Below are 16,264 nucleotides of genomic sequence, written 5' to 3' on the forward strand. Positions count from 1 at the left end.
CAAGTACATCTGTCAACAATACAGCTGAAGGATCCTACGAGTGGCACACATCTGGCTATGGAACAGATTTCTTGGTCCATTTTTCAGATGTCACAGACTAATTCGTGTGACTTGCTGAAAATATGAATCTAAATATTTGTATTGACCTGAGACACGAGGGACAAAGTATGCATGTATTTGTCGGGTCTCTATCCATGTTTATACCTGCTTCTAACATGCACCCTTTGTCATGATCTTGTCCTCATGTTGATTGTGCCTACATTTTTAGACCAGTGTAGACAGACGCATTGTCAACTTATTTTGATCAGATCTTACAAGTGTAAACTGGCAAGATGAGGACACATGTAAGCTGCAGGTATAAACTGAAGTCAGGAAACAATCTACAATGTCAAAGAAAACCTCAGGGACTACTGACTTTGATCAAAATGAGAGAAAAATATATATAGTTGACCATAAACAGATGCACCACAGGAGGAAACTGCACCAGAGAATGTCAAAGGCGCTTTGAGGACACTGCATTCTCTTTGAGGACCAAATGGCTGACTTTACTATCGGTGACCGTGCAGGAAATGCATCAACATCGAAACTAAGAGGGGGGTGCAACATTGTTCAAACGTCTGGGAACAGTTTATTAAAACTGCCATTGAAGGATTGGTTAGAGTGAGCGTGATTAAAATGTCTGTACATAAACCTGCACACTGTGGTGTGACTTGGTGCGATTAGCAAGGTACCTCGCTGACACAACTCAAACGTCAGGTGGCGAATCGCATCTCTGCATGTCTGGCAGACATATCAGTGTGGATGACGGATCACCACCTCAAGCTGAACTTCGGCAAGACGGAGCTGCTCTTCCTCCCGGGGAAGGACTGCCCGTTCCATGATCTCGCCATCACGGTTGACAACTCCATTGTGTCCTCCCAGAGCGCTAAGAACCTTGCCGTGATCCTGGACAACACCCTGTCGTTCTCAACTAACATCAAGGCGGTGGCCCGTTCCTGTAGGTTCATGCTCTACAACATCCGCAGAGTACGACCCTGCCTCACACAGGAAGCGGCGCAGGTCCTAATCCAGGCACTTGTCATCTCCCGTCTGGATTACTGCAACTCGCTTTTGGCTGGGCTCCCTGCCTGTGCCATTAAACCCCTACAACTCATCCAGAACGCCGCAGCCCGTCTAGTGTTCAACCTTCCCAAGTTCTCTCACGGCACCCCGCTCCTCCGCTCTCTCCACTGGCTTCCAGTTGAAGCTCGCATCCGCTACAAGACCATGGTGCTTGCCTACGGAGCTGTGAGGGGAACGGCACCTCAGTCAGTACCTCCAGGCTCTGATCAGGCCCTACACCCAAATAAGGGCACTGCGTTCATCCACCTCTGGCCTGCTCGCCTCCCTACCACTGAGGAAGTACAGTTCCCGCTCAGCCCAGTCAAAACTGTTCGCTGCTCTGGCTCCCCAATGGTGGAACAAACTCCCTCACGACGCCAGGACAGCGGAGTCAATCACCACCTTCCGGAGACACCTGAAACCCCACCTCTTTAAGGAATACCTAAGATAGGATAAAGTAATCCTTCTCACCCCCCCCCCTTAAAATATTTAGATGCACTATTGTAAAGTGGTTGTTCCACTGGATGTCATAAGGTGAATGCACCAATTTGTAAGTCGCTCTGGATAAGAGCGTCTGCTAAATGACTTAAATGTAAATGTCAGGCAGACTAATGTGAACTGGTAACAATGCAAGGTGGACTACCGGAACCAGGAGGGTTAGGGTATGGCACTTCTCTAACCCCAAGAGGAACTTTGCTGTCAGCAGTGACTGCATTGAAAGAACACGTCAGACGCAACACAAACTATTCAGCTTTCATTCAGCCACAAGAGCATTAGTGAGGTCAGACACTGATGTTGGCCAGGTGTTCCAATTCATCCCAAAGGTGTTTGATGTGGTTGAGGTCAGGACTCTGTGCAGGCCAATCAAGTTCCTCCACACCAATCTGAATACACCATTTCTGTAGGACCTCACTTTGTGCATGGGGGCATTGTCATGCTGAAACGGGAAAGGGCCTTCCCCAAGCTCTTATCACAAAGTTGGAAATACAGAATGTCAATGTATGCTGTAGCATTAAGATTTCCCTTCACTAGAACTAAGGAGTCTAGCCCGATCCATGAAAAACAGCCCCAGATCATTATTCCTCATCCACCAAACTTTACAGTTGGCACTATGCATTGGGGTGGGTAGCGTTCTCCTGGCCTCTGCCAAAGCCAGATTTGTCCGTCGGACTACCAGAAAGTGAAGCGCTATTCATCACTCCAGAGAACGTGTTTCCACTGCTCCAGAGTCCAATGGTGGCAGACTTTACACCATACCAGCCAACGCTTGGCATTGCGCATAGTGAATTTAGGCTTAACAGCACTTACCGTTGACAGAGGCAGCTCTAGCATGGCAGAAATTTGACGAACTGACTTGGCGTCCTATGGCGGTGCCACGCTGAGCTCTTCAGTATGGCCATTCTACTGGCAATGTTTGTCTATGGAGATTGCATGGCTGTGTGCTCAATTTTTTTTTTTGACCTGCCTATCAGCAATGATGTTGCAGATATAACCGAATCCACTCATTTGAAGGGGTGTCCTCATACTTTTGTGTATAAATAGTGTATCATGACTTCAGCATATGAACATCAATATCATTGGATTGTATCACTGGGGCAATGAATGCATACATGTCAGTCAGTCAGTATATCGATGAAGAATGGGATAAGACGTTGTGAGCAGAGAGAAGACAAAGTTAAAGCTAGACATGAACTTGAAATTGGGTCACTACCCTGGTCAGGATTATTATTATTTTTGTCTATTTACTCTTCACATTGGTTTCAACATGAATATATGAGACTAGTGGAACCATAACAGAGACAATGTCCCAAACTATAAATGGTGAGGTGAAAATACCTGCTTCCTGTGTCCAACTGTAAAGCTTGTGCAAGAGTCACAAAAACATTACATCATTACACAACAGTACAGTCATTACAGTAGCAACACATTTATTCGTTCAGACAAGTCATTTTCAAGACCGTTCCACTGCGATACATTGAAGGGGGGTCTCCTACCGATTTGAATGGGATCACCATGCAGCCTTATTCAGGTAAGAAACTGATGCAGCCGAGAACAATGTCCATCAGCCACCAGATGGCAAATGTGATTTTAAACAGAACATGCTGGCCAAAGAATAAAGCACTGCTTGAATACGTTCTTTGTACACTTCAGACTTCAATGCCCTCAATTGTGTAACAGCCCCCTTTTCAGACAGGGAGATCCATCTGTGGTGTCTTCAGCCCAGTTTTTTAGGCTCAGCTCAGCAGTGCTGCGCAGTACATTGAGAACAGAACTCTGTTCAGCAGTGAACCCTTTACCCTGGATCATACCCCAGTTTCAAACTCAGAAGACAAAGGCAAATATGAGACGACAGACTGGATTCGGTCTGATGAGTGGCGTGCGTGGGCAGAACTGTTCGGGTGTCTAGAGATGGTGGCCTAATGGTATATCTGTCAACAGCTATACAGCATGAATTCCCTTTGCCTTGTGAACCAGGGTATTGTAAGGACAAGTGCAGGGGAGGGGCATCTCTGGACACTGCCATAGCTGTGTCACTCAAAGCAGTCGCTCACGTGGTTTGATTCAGCCCAGTAAAGAACTGTGAAAGTAAGGAACTTGTTGTTCGGCTCTGCATTAAACACCAAAATTGGTTAAAGATAATTGTGATAAATAAAAAAGTATACAAGTTTCATTTAAGGACCAAAAAATGTACAGATGTGCCATATAGATTGCAAAATAGTTGGGGAAGATATTTTGGATGTTCCAATTCCATGGCATATGATTTATGAACTGATACACAAAACAATGCCGGCTTCAAAACTTGCAAGAGTTTTTCAATTTAAATGATTATACAAAATTCTTGCAACCAAGAGAATGTTCTATTTATGGGGGATTACAACCATCCCAGATCTGCAGATTTAGCTGCGAAGAAACAGAATCATTAGATTTTTTTTTTTGCTACTGTTCATATGTAGCTTGTTTTTGGTCGCAGGTTCAAGAATGGCTGAAGAATTGCAACATTTACCTGGAGCTAACTCTGCAAATAGCACTGCTGGGTGATTTGAAAAGTCATAATCAATCGATCAATAATATAATAATACTCTTAGCAAAAATATTTATTTGTAATTTACAATCTGTAGAAACTATGAGAATAGAAAGGTTCAGAACTTTTGTGAATCATCACAGCACAGTTGAATAATATATGGCAAATAGAAGTCAAAACTGGATGGTGTTCTGAGAAAGATCGGTGTGTCACGTCCTGACCTTAGTTCCTTTTTTATGTTTCTATTTTAGTTTGGTCAGGGCGTGAGTTGGGGTGGGAATTCTATGTGTTGTTCTATGTTTTTGTATTTCTGTGTTTGACCTGGTATGGTTCCCAATCAGAGGCAGCTGTTTATCATTGTCTCTGATTGAGAACCATACTTAGACAGCCTGTTTTCCCACTATGATTTGTGGGTAGTTGTTTTCTGTCTTTGTATTAGTTACCAGACGGAACTGTTTCGGTTGTTCTTTTTCTTTGCTTTGTATTGTAGTGTTCAGTTTAGTTTTAATAAAATGACGAACACTTACCACGCTGCATATTGGTCCGATCCTTCCTTCCCCTCCTCAGAAGAGGAGGAAAACCACGAATGTAAAATATACAGTGTCCGTAAAATATATATAGTTTCAGAAGTTTTGTGAAACAGCACAGTTGAAAAATATATGACAAATAGAAATCAAAACGGTCTTCAAAGATAGAAGGGAGTGTTTGAGGGTAGCTGAAGGATGGGACTAAAAACAAACAAGAGATAACTATTGTAAAATATACTGTGTCCATAAAATGTATATAGTATGTATAAACTGGAAGTAGAAGCCTAAAGTGTTGTCCGTAAGTTTACTCTAATTAGGGGAGGGGTGGTAGGGTTAGGAGAAAATAATAAAGGAAAATATCTATAAAAAATATGTACAGTACCGGTCAAAAGTTTGGACACACCTACTCATTCAATGTTTTTTCTTTAATTTTACTATTTTCCACATTGTAGAATAATAGTGAATACATCAAAACTATGAAATAACACACACATAATCATGTAGTAACCAAAAAAGTGTTAAACAAAAAAAAATATATTTTGTATTTTGGATTCTTCAAAGTAGCCACCCTTGATGACAGCTTTGCACACTCTTGGCATTCTCTCAACCATCTTCATGAGGAATGCTTTTCCAATAGTCAGGAGGAGTTCCCACATATGTCGAGCACTTGTTGGCTGCTTTTCCTACACTCTGCGGTCCGACTCATCCCAAACCATCTCAATTGGGTTGAGGTCGGGTGATTATGGAGGCCAGGTCATCTGATGCAGCACTCCATTACTCTCCTTCTTCGTCAAATAGTGCTTACACAGCCTGGAGGTGTGTTGGGTCATTGCCCTGTTGAAAAACAAATGATAGTCCCACTAAGCGAAACCAGAAGGGATGGTGTATCGATGCAGAATGCTGTGGTAGCCATACTGGTTAAGTGTGCCTTGAATTCTAAATATATCACTGACAGTGTCACCAGTAAAGCGCCATCACCCCCCTCTTCTGTGCTTCACGGTTGGAACCACACATGCAGCGATCATTCCTTCATCTACTCTGTGTTTCACATAGACACCGAGGTTGGAACCAAATGTCTGAAATTTGGACTCATCAGATCAAAGGACAGATTTCCACCGGTCTAATGTCCATTGCTTGTGTTTCTTGGCCCAAGCAAGTCTCTTCTTATAATTGGTGTTTTTTTGCAGCAATTTGACCATGAAGGCCTGATTGATGCAGTCTCCTCTAAACAGTTGATGTTGAGATGTGTCTGTTACTTGAACTCTGTGAAGCATTTATTGAGTCTGGTAACACTAATGAACTTATTCTCTGCAGCAGAGGTAACTCTGGTTCTTCCTTTCCTGTGGCGGTCCTCATGAGAGCCAGTTTCATCATAGCGCTTGATGGTTTTTGCGGCTGCACTTGAAGAAACTTTCAAAGTTCTTGAAATGTTCCAGAGTGACTGACCATCATGTCTTAAAGTAATGATGGACTGTCGTTTCTCTTTGCTTATTTTAGCTGTTCTTGCCATATTATGGACTTGTTCTTTTACTAAATAGAGCTATATTCTGTTTACTACCCCTACCTTGTCACAGCAAAACTGATTGGCTCAAACGTATTAAGAAGGAAATAAATTCCACTTAACTTTTAACAAGACACACCTGTTAATTTAAATGCATTCCAGGTGATTACTTCATGAAGGTGGTTGACAGAATGCCAAGCGTGTGCAAAGCAAAGGGTGGCTACTTTGAAGGATCTCAAATATAAAATATATTTTGATTTGTTTAACATTTTTTTGGTTTCTACATGTGTTATTTCATAGTTTTGATGTCTACTCTATTATTCTGCAATGTAGAAAATAGTTAAAAAAAATAAAAAACCCTGTAATCAGTCGGTGTGTTTACACTATTGACCCAAAAATATATATGTGGGATTAGAAATGATGTAGACAATTACATTGATAGAAGCCACAATCTATTTGCAATATTTAAGCTGATCTACCCCCTGAATTTTTTAAAAGAACTCTGTGTTCTGTATTCGTAACATATAGGCTACATCCCAGGTGGGGGCGATAGGGGATTAACTGGATTTTAAAAACTGTGTACACTGCAGACCGCTGTGCGACAGACGTTGGGAATGCTTTATTTGCAGCGTGCCGCATCATGGGAGCAGGCAGCCAGGCGTTTTGATATGTAGGCGGACGCAGTGAGCAGGGACCTCGGGCTGCAGCAGCAGACGCGTGGGGTAGGGAGGGGAGACCGGGGGAGAGTCGTCCTTAGCATGACCCAGTGAGCACCAGAGACTGGTTTACGCTCTCCTCGCACACCCTCTGCTACGTAATCGCTGGGAAATAAGCAGGGCTTCGGCTGACACAGATGCCGCTGCTGCCATACGTATTTACGTAGCACTGCCTGGGTATGTATATCTGGGTCAGTAGAGAAAGGGTATTGTATTCTTGTCTATCTCATTGCTGGTCGTTGACAGCCTTTAAAAAAAACGTGCATATCTACTTTTCTTTTCCCTCTCTCTTCCCCTCTCTCTGATTAGGATGGAAGCCCACAGCTGGTCACACCCTTGATTTTGATAGTTCTCTTTAACATTAACTCTTCGATGGCCAAATATCAAGCAGGCTCCCAATGAGCAAGGCAATACATATTAGTGGGGATTTTCAGCCTGCCAACAAAATTTTTGTAGTGAGTTTCAGCACTGCAGGACATTTCTCTTTGGGTAAATGTATCTCCAGTGAGGCCCAATACCACACTTAGAGTACTGTACTACATGAAAATGTAGCTGTTCCAATTCTCAGTTTTCAGTTATGCCTGCTTAATCTAATTTACCAACTGTGCAGTTGGTAAATTAGCCCCCCCCCACAGAATTACACTGGACATAATATAATGAATTATATGAATAGAATATAGGTTGACCGCAAAATGTACTTTAGTTTTACCAATCCAGTCCCCTACACCAGGGTCTGTACGGGGTCTCCTCTGGGTGCACATTTTGGTTTTTGCCCTAACACTAGACAGCTGATTCAAAGAGCCAAAGTTTGATGAAACAGCTGTGTAGGGCGAGGCAAAAACAACTAAACGTGCACACAGGGGGGCCCCAGGACTGACTGGGAAACCCTGCTCTACCCCATCTCCATCATTTTAACACTGATAGGACGGAGGATAACAATTTAAATTATAGTCAAAGCTACTTCATATTTTATACCATCCCATTCTGGCTTACCTTATTCAATGTTGGTTTAGAAAAACAATAACATTGCAAATAGCTCCACCTCCTGGAATAAAAAGACATCCATACCAGAAGAAAGGAACCATACAGTATACCTCAGCATGGCGTATTCTTAATAAACCTACCTCAGCATGTCGTATTCTTAATTAACCTACCTCAGCATGTCGTATTCTTAATAAACCTACCTCAGGATGTCGTATTCTTAATAAACCTACCTCAGGATGTCGTATTCTTAATAAACCTACCTCAGCATGTCGTATTCTTAATAAACCTACCTCAGCATGTCGTATTCTTAATAAACCTACCTCAGCATGTCGTATTCTTAATTAACCTACCTCAGCATGGCTTATTCTTAATAAACCTACCTCGGCATGGCTTATTCTTAGTAAACCTACCCCAGCATGGCTTATTCTTAATAAACCTACCTCAGCATTGCTTATTCTTAATAAACCTACCTCAGCACGGCTTATTCTTAATAAACTTATCAGGTGGTATAAATACAACTGGTTTGACAAATATTGCCATTTAATGATGTAAGGTTAAAATAATGACATTCAATCATATTAAATCATATTTCCCTCAGACAAGTATTTTTTTGCTGCGTAATGTCTATTAAAAGACTTCTGAAATGGCATGTCAGTTATGATACAATGTTGAACACAAGTGCATCATGACTCAAGTTGAGATTGTAGAAGATAGAACAACAATTGCACAGAAGTCAAAAATCAGGTGGCAGTGTTCTGCATTGGCAATGGATTTCCACACTTCTAATAACAAGCATTTCACAAACAAATGTATTATCCAACTGTAAAATGTGGTAAATTTAGTATTGTGGTTGATTTCAATGGCTAACAGAGTTAGTTGCACTTTTCCTATGGCTTGACAATGACTACTGAAAATCTGTTTCTTACCTGCAAAAGCACTGGTCTGAAACTAAATACATTTTCTTGGCAAAGTATTCACGAAAGTAAGATATAATAAATAAATGAACTAATAATACTAATAAACGAATCATTATATTACCGCAATTAAGGATGCCAACGTGCTTATACCATATTGCAGAATTCATAAGGGTCCTTGTCAATAAACAATAATTTATAATTCACCATCTCCTCATTGACTGTTCTTTGATGTATAGTTGCATATAAAAACCTGTACATCCAGATTTGAGTATAGAATTACAAGATAAGAGGAAGATAAGCAGAGGAAGAAAAGTTAAAAGGTTGACTAAAGTCAAATTGGCTCTCGTTAAAAGAGGAACTATACCAAGTGCTTGTGGTATCTTCACCCTATATCATTGTCATTGTACACCTGAAAGATTTTAACCCGTATTTTTTTTTAAAGTACAACTATGCATTGAAAGTTACTTACTTTAGAAAAAACTGCCATCTCAAGCAAACTGTGAATGAACCTGTGTATTTTTAAAACCCATTTAAATTGAACAAAGTCACTGTCTTCCACTCATAGCTTAAAAGACTGAGGTAATGTTTACTAAATCCTGAATGACAGCACACATGCCTTTTTCATTTGGAAAACCAACATACAAAGAAACCCACCCCAAAAAACTGAGCAGAATATTAACCTGGATTACTCCATATTTTGTCATTTAAGACCAAACAAATTATTTGAACACATATAAAAACAGTTTTGTCGAACCACTGATTCCATTTAAAACATAATCCAAAAACAGATGGCACTGATTTTAAGTCATATTCACAAAACTGTGAGATTAAAAAAAGAAAAAACATTTAGAAATTCCCTTCAACCTGGACACAATTTCACGATTTAAAAACGTTATTACGATTTTAAAAGTTATTACATAAGCCTACAAGAAAAAAATGAGGATTTACCAAATCGAAATGTCTTGGATTTAGTTAAGATAGCAAGGTACAATATTACTAAAATATCCCAGAAAACCAAATAGTATTTTCAATTAAGGTAATGTAATATATATATATATATATATATATATATATATATATATATATATATATATATATATATATATACACACACTGAACAAAAATATAAACCCAACAGGCAACAATTTCAATGTTTTTACTGAGTTACAGTACATTTAAGGAAATCAGTCAATTGAAATAAATTCATTAGGTCCTAATCTATGGATTTCACATGACTGGGCAGCCATGGGTAGGCCTGGGAGGGCATAGGCCCAGCCAGTGGGGAGCCAAGCCCACCCACTGGGGAGCCAGGTCCAGCCAATCAGAAGTACTTTTCCCCACAAGGGAAAAGGGTTTTATTACAGACAGAAATACTGCTCAGTTTCCATCAACTGTCTGGGTGGCTGGTCTCAGACGATCGTGCAGGTGAAGAAGCCAGATGTGGAGGTGCTGGGCTGGCGTGGTTACACGCGGTCTGTGGTTGTGAGGCCGGTTGAACGTACTGCCAAATTCTCTAAAACGAGGTGGCTTATGGTCGAGAAATGAACATTCAATTATCAGCCAACAGCTCTGGTGGACATTCTTGCAATCAGCATGTCAATTGCATGCTCCCTCAAAATTTGAGACATCTGTGGCATTGTGTTGTGTGACAAAACTGCACATTTTAGTGCCCTTGTATTTTCCCCCAGCACAAGGTGCACCTCTGTAATGACCATGCTGTTTAATCAGCTTCTTGATATGCCACACCTATCAGATGATGGATAATCTTGGCCAAGGAGAAATGGTCACTAACAGGGATGTCAATAAATTTGCACAAAATTTGAGAGAAGTAAGCCAGTTTTGCGCCCTCTCGGGCTTGTGCGGTGAAAGAGATCTTTGTGCACTAGACTCAGAAATGTCTCAGGGCAGTAAGTTGGTTGACTGTTTAACTCTCTATTGTTGTGGGGCTGTGCTTTGGCAAAGTGGGTGGGGTTATATCCTGGCTGGTTGGCCCTGTCCGGGGTTATCATCGGACAGGCCCAGTGTCCCCCGATCCCCTGGTCTCAACCTCCAGTATCTATGCTGCAATAGTCTGTGCCGGGGGGGGGCTAGGGTCACTATTTCGTATCTGGTAAAATTCCCATCTTATCTGGTGTCCTGTGTGAACTTAAGTATGCTCCCGTCTCTCTCTCTCTCTCTGAGGACCTGAGCCCTAGGACCATGCCTCAGGACTACCTGGCCAGATGACTCCTGGCTGTCCACAGTCCACCTGGCCGTGTTGCTGATCCAGTTTCAACCCTGGTTATGGAACTCTGACCTGATCACCGGACATGCTACCTTGTCCCGGACCTGCTGTTTCGATCCTCTCCCTCACCTGCTGTCGCGACCTCTGAACAAGCGATGAAAAGCCAACTGACATTTAATCCTGAGGTGCAGACTTGTTGCACTCTCTACAACCACTGTGATTATTATTTGACCCTCCTGGTCATCTATGAACATTTGAACATATTTTTGTACAAACTGGCCTTAATGGCCATGTACTCTTATAATCTCCACTGGGCACAGCCAGAAGAGGACTGGCCACTCCTCAGAGCCTGGTTCCTCTCTAGGTTTCTTCCTAGCCACCATGCTTCTACATCTGCATTGCTTACTGTTTGGCGTTTTAGGCTGGGTTTCTGTATAAGCACTTTGTAACATGATTTAAAAAGGGCTTTATAAACATTTGATTTGATGATTTGTGCATATGGAAAATTTCAGGGATATTTTATTTCCGCTCATGAAACATGGGACCAACACTTTACATGTTGCGTTTATATTTTTGTTCAGTATATAATCCCTTGCTAAAATTATTTGGCATCATACATCTTCTCGCTTCTTTGTGCCTGGTTGGTCCACGCAGTTTAACACCAAAACACTTGGTACATTTCACCTGTGTTTTCCATCTCTTCTCTTCCGTAGGCAACCAATGAGAATTCTGTAGGAGCAAAAACGTCATAATTAAGAAAACATGAGATTCGTGTGCAAATTTCCTCACTGACTGTATAAAAGAGGAAATCAAGGTCAAAAGTAATTCAATTTGTATTAGGCTAAATTCAGAGGAAAGATCTTGACATGTTAAAAACATTTAATAATCATTCAGGACACACAAGTAACAAATGCCTTTACAATTAGAAAATGTACTCATTCTACACATCCTTGTCATCACTCACCTGGACCTTTTAAGTCACTGATCTTCTGGTTCTGACTGTGATTGCTTGAAACATAGAGGCTCTTCCGTGGTTTCATTGTCATTCGTTTCATCTTCATCATTGTTATTTTCATCATCTTTGTTGTCAATGTTGTTTTCTTCATCATCCCCTTTCTCTTTCACTTCCATCTCTCCCTCACTGTCACCGTGTGTCTCCTCTTTACCCTCACTGAAAAGGTCAAGGCCCTTCTCTTCCCTCCTGCTGATCTCCGCAAACCAGTCCCGCACCTGCTCATAGCTCATACTGGACTTGGCCACCAGTTCATCTAAATCTTTCTCATTTAAGACCTTATGCTTGAGGTAGTGCTCCTTTAAAATATCTTTACCCGTCTTGACTTTGATGGTAGGGGGTGTTTGTTTGCAGGGGTATGGCCGCCTCGTTCTCCTGGACCAACCACGAAAGCGTTTCCGTGGCTTCTTCTTAAGTTCACCTCCGTTCATTGCCTCGTTAACCTTTCCACTCTGATACAAGTAGTACCACTTCAGGTTACTGTTCTTGCAGGCATACCGGGTGTCTCCAAACCAGTTGACAATGTAGGTTCTGGGTAACCCGCTCTCCTTGGCCATCTTGTCGTACTCTTCAGCAGAGGGCCACTGGGTACGAACAAAGGCGCTTTTCAGGACGTGGAGCTGCTCTGGGGTTTTCTTCATTATCTTTCGGCCGCTGGATGGCGTCCGAGCTTCTTGCCCAGAGGAAGGCACTTTGACCATTTCACTCTCTAGCTCCTCTGTGCCGTCAGAGTCCAGTGGCATTTTTCTCCTCTCAGAGAACCATGCGTCCACCTCTCGCCTGGTCAGTTTAGTCTCCATCCTCAACCTACTTAGCTCCTCATCGCCTGGCGTGTCAGACTTCTGGTAGCTGGCCTCCAAAAGCAGAAGCTGCTCCGGAGTCTTTTCCTTGAACTTCTGAGGTGTGAAGTCAGGAAAGGCGTGGCGGAACTTGATTCGTGGATCATAGATGGGCCCTTGGGTTGTGAGAGAGGATTCACTGGCTTCGTCGCTGGAGTCGATCACAATGGCTGTGCTGCTGCTGGCGTCGTTACTGTTGGTGTTGACTGAAATGTCATTTAAGGCAACGCCTTGGTGGTCCTTTGAGTTGCGTTGGTTGTAACGTGTGTCACTGAACCACTTCTTTATTGCTCTTTTGGTGAGGTTAGTGACCTTCATCAGCTGAGAGATCTCTGCCTCAGTGGCAAACTGTCTCCTTAGGTAACTGGCCTTCAGCTCTGCTAGCTGCTCTTTGGATTTTTTGGGTCGCGCTCCCAGGGAATCGGTACTGAGTGGAGAAGCGGTCTCAGAGGTGGAGGGTTCTGGCACCTTACTGACACTGGTTCTGGGGTTGGGGACCCCAGCAACAGCTAACGTGATGGGTGAGGCCACAGGGACAGCGTTGCCACCCCCTACCTGAGTCAAAACCATCCCTGGTTGCCCTACAATCTGACAAGTCTGAAAGATTGACTGCAGGCCATTGGCTGCCGTAGCAAAATTGGCTGGGATGACAGTGATGGTCTGTGACACCGCCTGCACTGAGCCATTGAACTTCTTCCTCCTGGCCTCCTCCACCTCCTCTGGGGTCCAGCTCACACCGTGCTTCAGCCGCTGGGCAGAGAACCACACCTTTATCTGCTCCTCTGTGAACTTGGTTTGTACTGCTAGACCCATGATCTCTGACACAGATGGGTAAGGGAACCTATTATAGGCACTGACCAGAAGGAGATTATTGTCCATGGCCCCATTGTATGTGGGGATACTACTGACCGGGATGAGGAGCTGGGTCTGAGAGGTCTGCTGATTCTGCAAGGCAGACAGAACTTGAGCCAATGTCCCTGGAGGGAGCATTGTGGTGGAGTTGGTGGTCTTTATTTGGAGCACATTTGGGCTGTTGACCATTATGCTTTGCTGAATAGGTTGAATGGTCAGAGGGGTTGACACAGCCACTACAGTGGGTGTGACAGGAGGGGGGGGCACCTCCTCTCTCTCTTCTTCCCCATCACTCTCCACTTTAATGACACTGTTATCTGCCATTTTGTGTGACCCTGTAAACTTCTTGGCCTCAGCCCTACTCTTGAGCTTCATGATTGGTGTCTTGCTTAGGGCAATACCCTTACAGGATGTGCCCTCATCCTCCTCAACAAAACTGCCATCAAAGGTCAAGTCATTGACTCTCTGCTCAAAGATGGTTTGATTGTTGCTCTTCACCATGGTCCTGGTGAAATTGTCTTCTCCAGGATGGTGGCGTGCATTATGCTCCAACAATGCATCATACCTCTTGGTGTGAAAGTCACACTCAACACACACATAAGATGAGTTTAGAACTATATTTGGATGCTCAGTGTCCACATGCAAGGTAAACATATTGAGCTGTGATGTCTGAAAGCTGCAGTACTTGCACTCATAACCTCCTTCTGCTGTACTCGAGTCCATAGTTTTAATGAAGTGGTCCATGGCCTGTGTGTCTTCCTCACTCGGGTTGCTTTCAGTTGAGTTTTCCACAGGACAGTTAGCTGCCCCCTCGTCAGTCTGTTCATCTCCCTCTGTAACGACCTCCATGTCAGGGTCTGAATCCACCATTTCAACGGGGGGGAACATGCAAGGCGTTGTTGATTTTCTTCTGCTCGCCATTATGTCTTATCTGTGCTTTTGTTGAATATATAAATATATATATATATTTTTTTAATCTAAATTTTAGTTCAGCCCTTGTCGATCCATGCAGGTTACTTCAGGAGTTCAAAGTTGACTTATCCTTAAATCCTGCAAGAGATAGATCCATATTATATGCACATAATTGAGAGAAAAATTCAAGGTCTAAACATGAATGCCTATCTACTAGAATATTTAAGAGGGGGGCCTCTACTGCAGTGTCCTTTAACATATTGTTGTAGGTGTGGTGGGACATGTATAGAAAGTTTCATTTCACTAATACATTTGCAAGTCGCTACATTGTTTCCACTGCCAATACTAAAAACTCTCACAATTGAAGTCTTCAAATAGCGCAAGCGCTCCACAGAAACACCATTAATAAGTGGCTGTTTATATGCATTCTGGCCCAAAGCAAAATGATTTGAGAAAACTGCAGGACATTTTATTCCTAAATCGATGTAGTATTACTAATGCTTCTGTATCGTATCATTAGTCTGCTAACTACCAGTTTGTTAACCAACTTGTCAGTCAGTCACACTGCAAATAATATTCATCTGTCACTTGTGCCGGTCACGAGTGTACGTATTTTTCTGTTTTGGGGGGAAGGGGGGGGTATTTAGCAAAAAGTGGGAAATGATAGTCAAATCTTATTCATTTTAACTATTACGTGTGTAAAATTACCTTCACGTGGTGTTCATTTTATTACCTACCCGTGTAGAGAACTGTCGCTTACAAGCATCTTGCAACAACCAGTTAGCTTCCAATCTGACTGCTGATGCGCCGTCTTCCGCCTTTGCCGTCGTTCCCTCCCCAACAAATGCACTGTCGACTCCGGCAGTGGCCCACAGGAGCAACGAGTCCATCTGTTGTTATCATAGACGCAGAGCAGAATAGTGAATGCGCCGAGATTCGGTTGGTTGTTCACTCCCTTTGCCTACAAAACATCACCTTGTTTGTTTTGTTCATGCATTTAAACCGGCCTAGATGTAGACACCGATGGCTCATCGAATCTAACGATAGTCATTTTTTTATTTCCTTCTTCCTCTTCTTCGGTGGGGTTTATCGGCTGTTGGTATTCAACGTTATGGTACATTAACGCCACCTACTGTACTGGAGTGTGGGCCAGCCCTGTTGCTTTTAAATAAGATAAAATATTTGATACTATATCTAATGACGTTCTACTCAATATACTTTTTAAATTAATGTCCTGTATCTAATTCTCCCTCTGATACTGCCCACAATGTACCAATACATGTTCCACGGTCTCTGTTTCCTGGCAGTAATCACACATTCCTGTTGAATGCTTTCCTATCACATTTAAAGTCTTATTTCAACCAGCTGTGTCCCACCCTTAATCTTGTAAAAATAGCCTATCCTCCCCTCACCAACTTTCCTCTGCCCTTAGTATCTCTATTCCACTGCCATCTCTGCACCATCACTGTCCATATCAGGCTTTTTGCCCTCTGCCTTGCTCATTGAAACTACAACATCCCAACTACTAAGTGCTTATTTAGCCAGTACATCAACTCCCTCGTTCCCCTCCACCCCCACATGGACTGGGAGCCAACTAAATCTTATCTGTATACCCATCTGTCTAATCCTGCCATGTGGGTTTGTAGTACATCATAAA

At 42.6% G+C, this 16,264-nt stretch overlaps 1 protein-coding gene across 1 annotated transcript; it reads right to left on the reverse strand.

The window, feature by feature from the left end:
- Positions 1 to 11,457: 11,457 nt before the first annotated feature.
- Positions 11,458 to 15,671, reverse strand: LOC124042808 (zinc fingers and homeoboxes protein 1-like). Its single transcript, XM_046360927.1, has 3 exons — positions 15,345 to 15,671; positions 11,957 to 14,745; positions 11,458 to 11,721 (listed from the first exon to the last, which is right to left on the reverse strand). Exon 2 carries the CDS (start codon positions 14,614 to 14,616, stop codon positions 11,971 to 11,973), a length of 2,646 nt encoding a protein of 881 aa, XP_046216883.1. The 5' UTR covers positions 14,617 to 14,745; positions 15,345 to 15,671; the 3' UTR covers positions 11,458 to 11,721; positions 11,957 to 11,970.
- Positions 15,672 to 16,264: the final 593 nt, after the last annotated feature.

This window comes from Oncorhynchus gorbuscha, linkage group LG09 (genome assembly GCF_021184085.1).
Source record: "Oncorhynchus gorbuscha isolate QuinsamMale2020 ecotype Even-year linkage group LG09, OgorEven_v1.0, whole genome shotgun sequence".
Classification (NCBI taxonomy): Eukaryota; Metazoa; Chordata; class Actinopteri; order Salmoniformes; family Salmonidae; genus Oncorhynchus; species Oncorhynchus gorbuscha.

Excerpts from the sequence above, each read along its gene's own strand:
- LOC124042808 (XM_046360927.1), bottom strand. The coding sequence starts at position 14,616 with ATGGCGAGCAGAAGAAAATCAACAACGCCTTGCATGTTCCCCCCCGTT.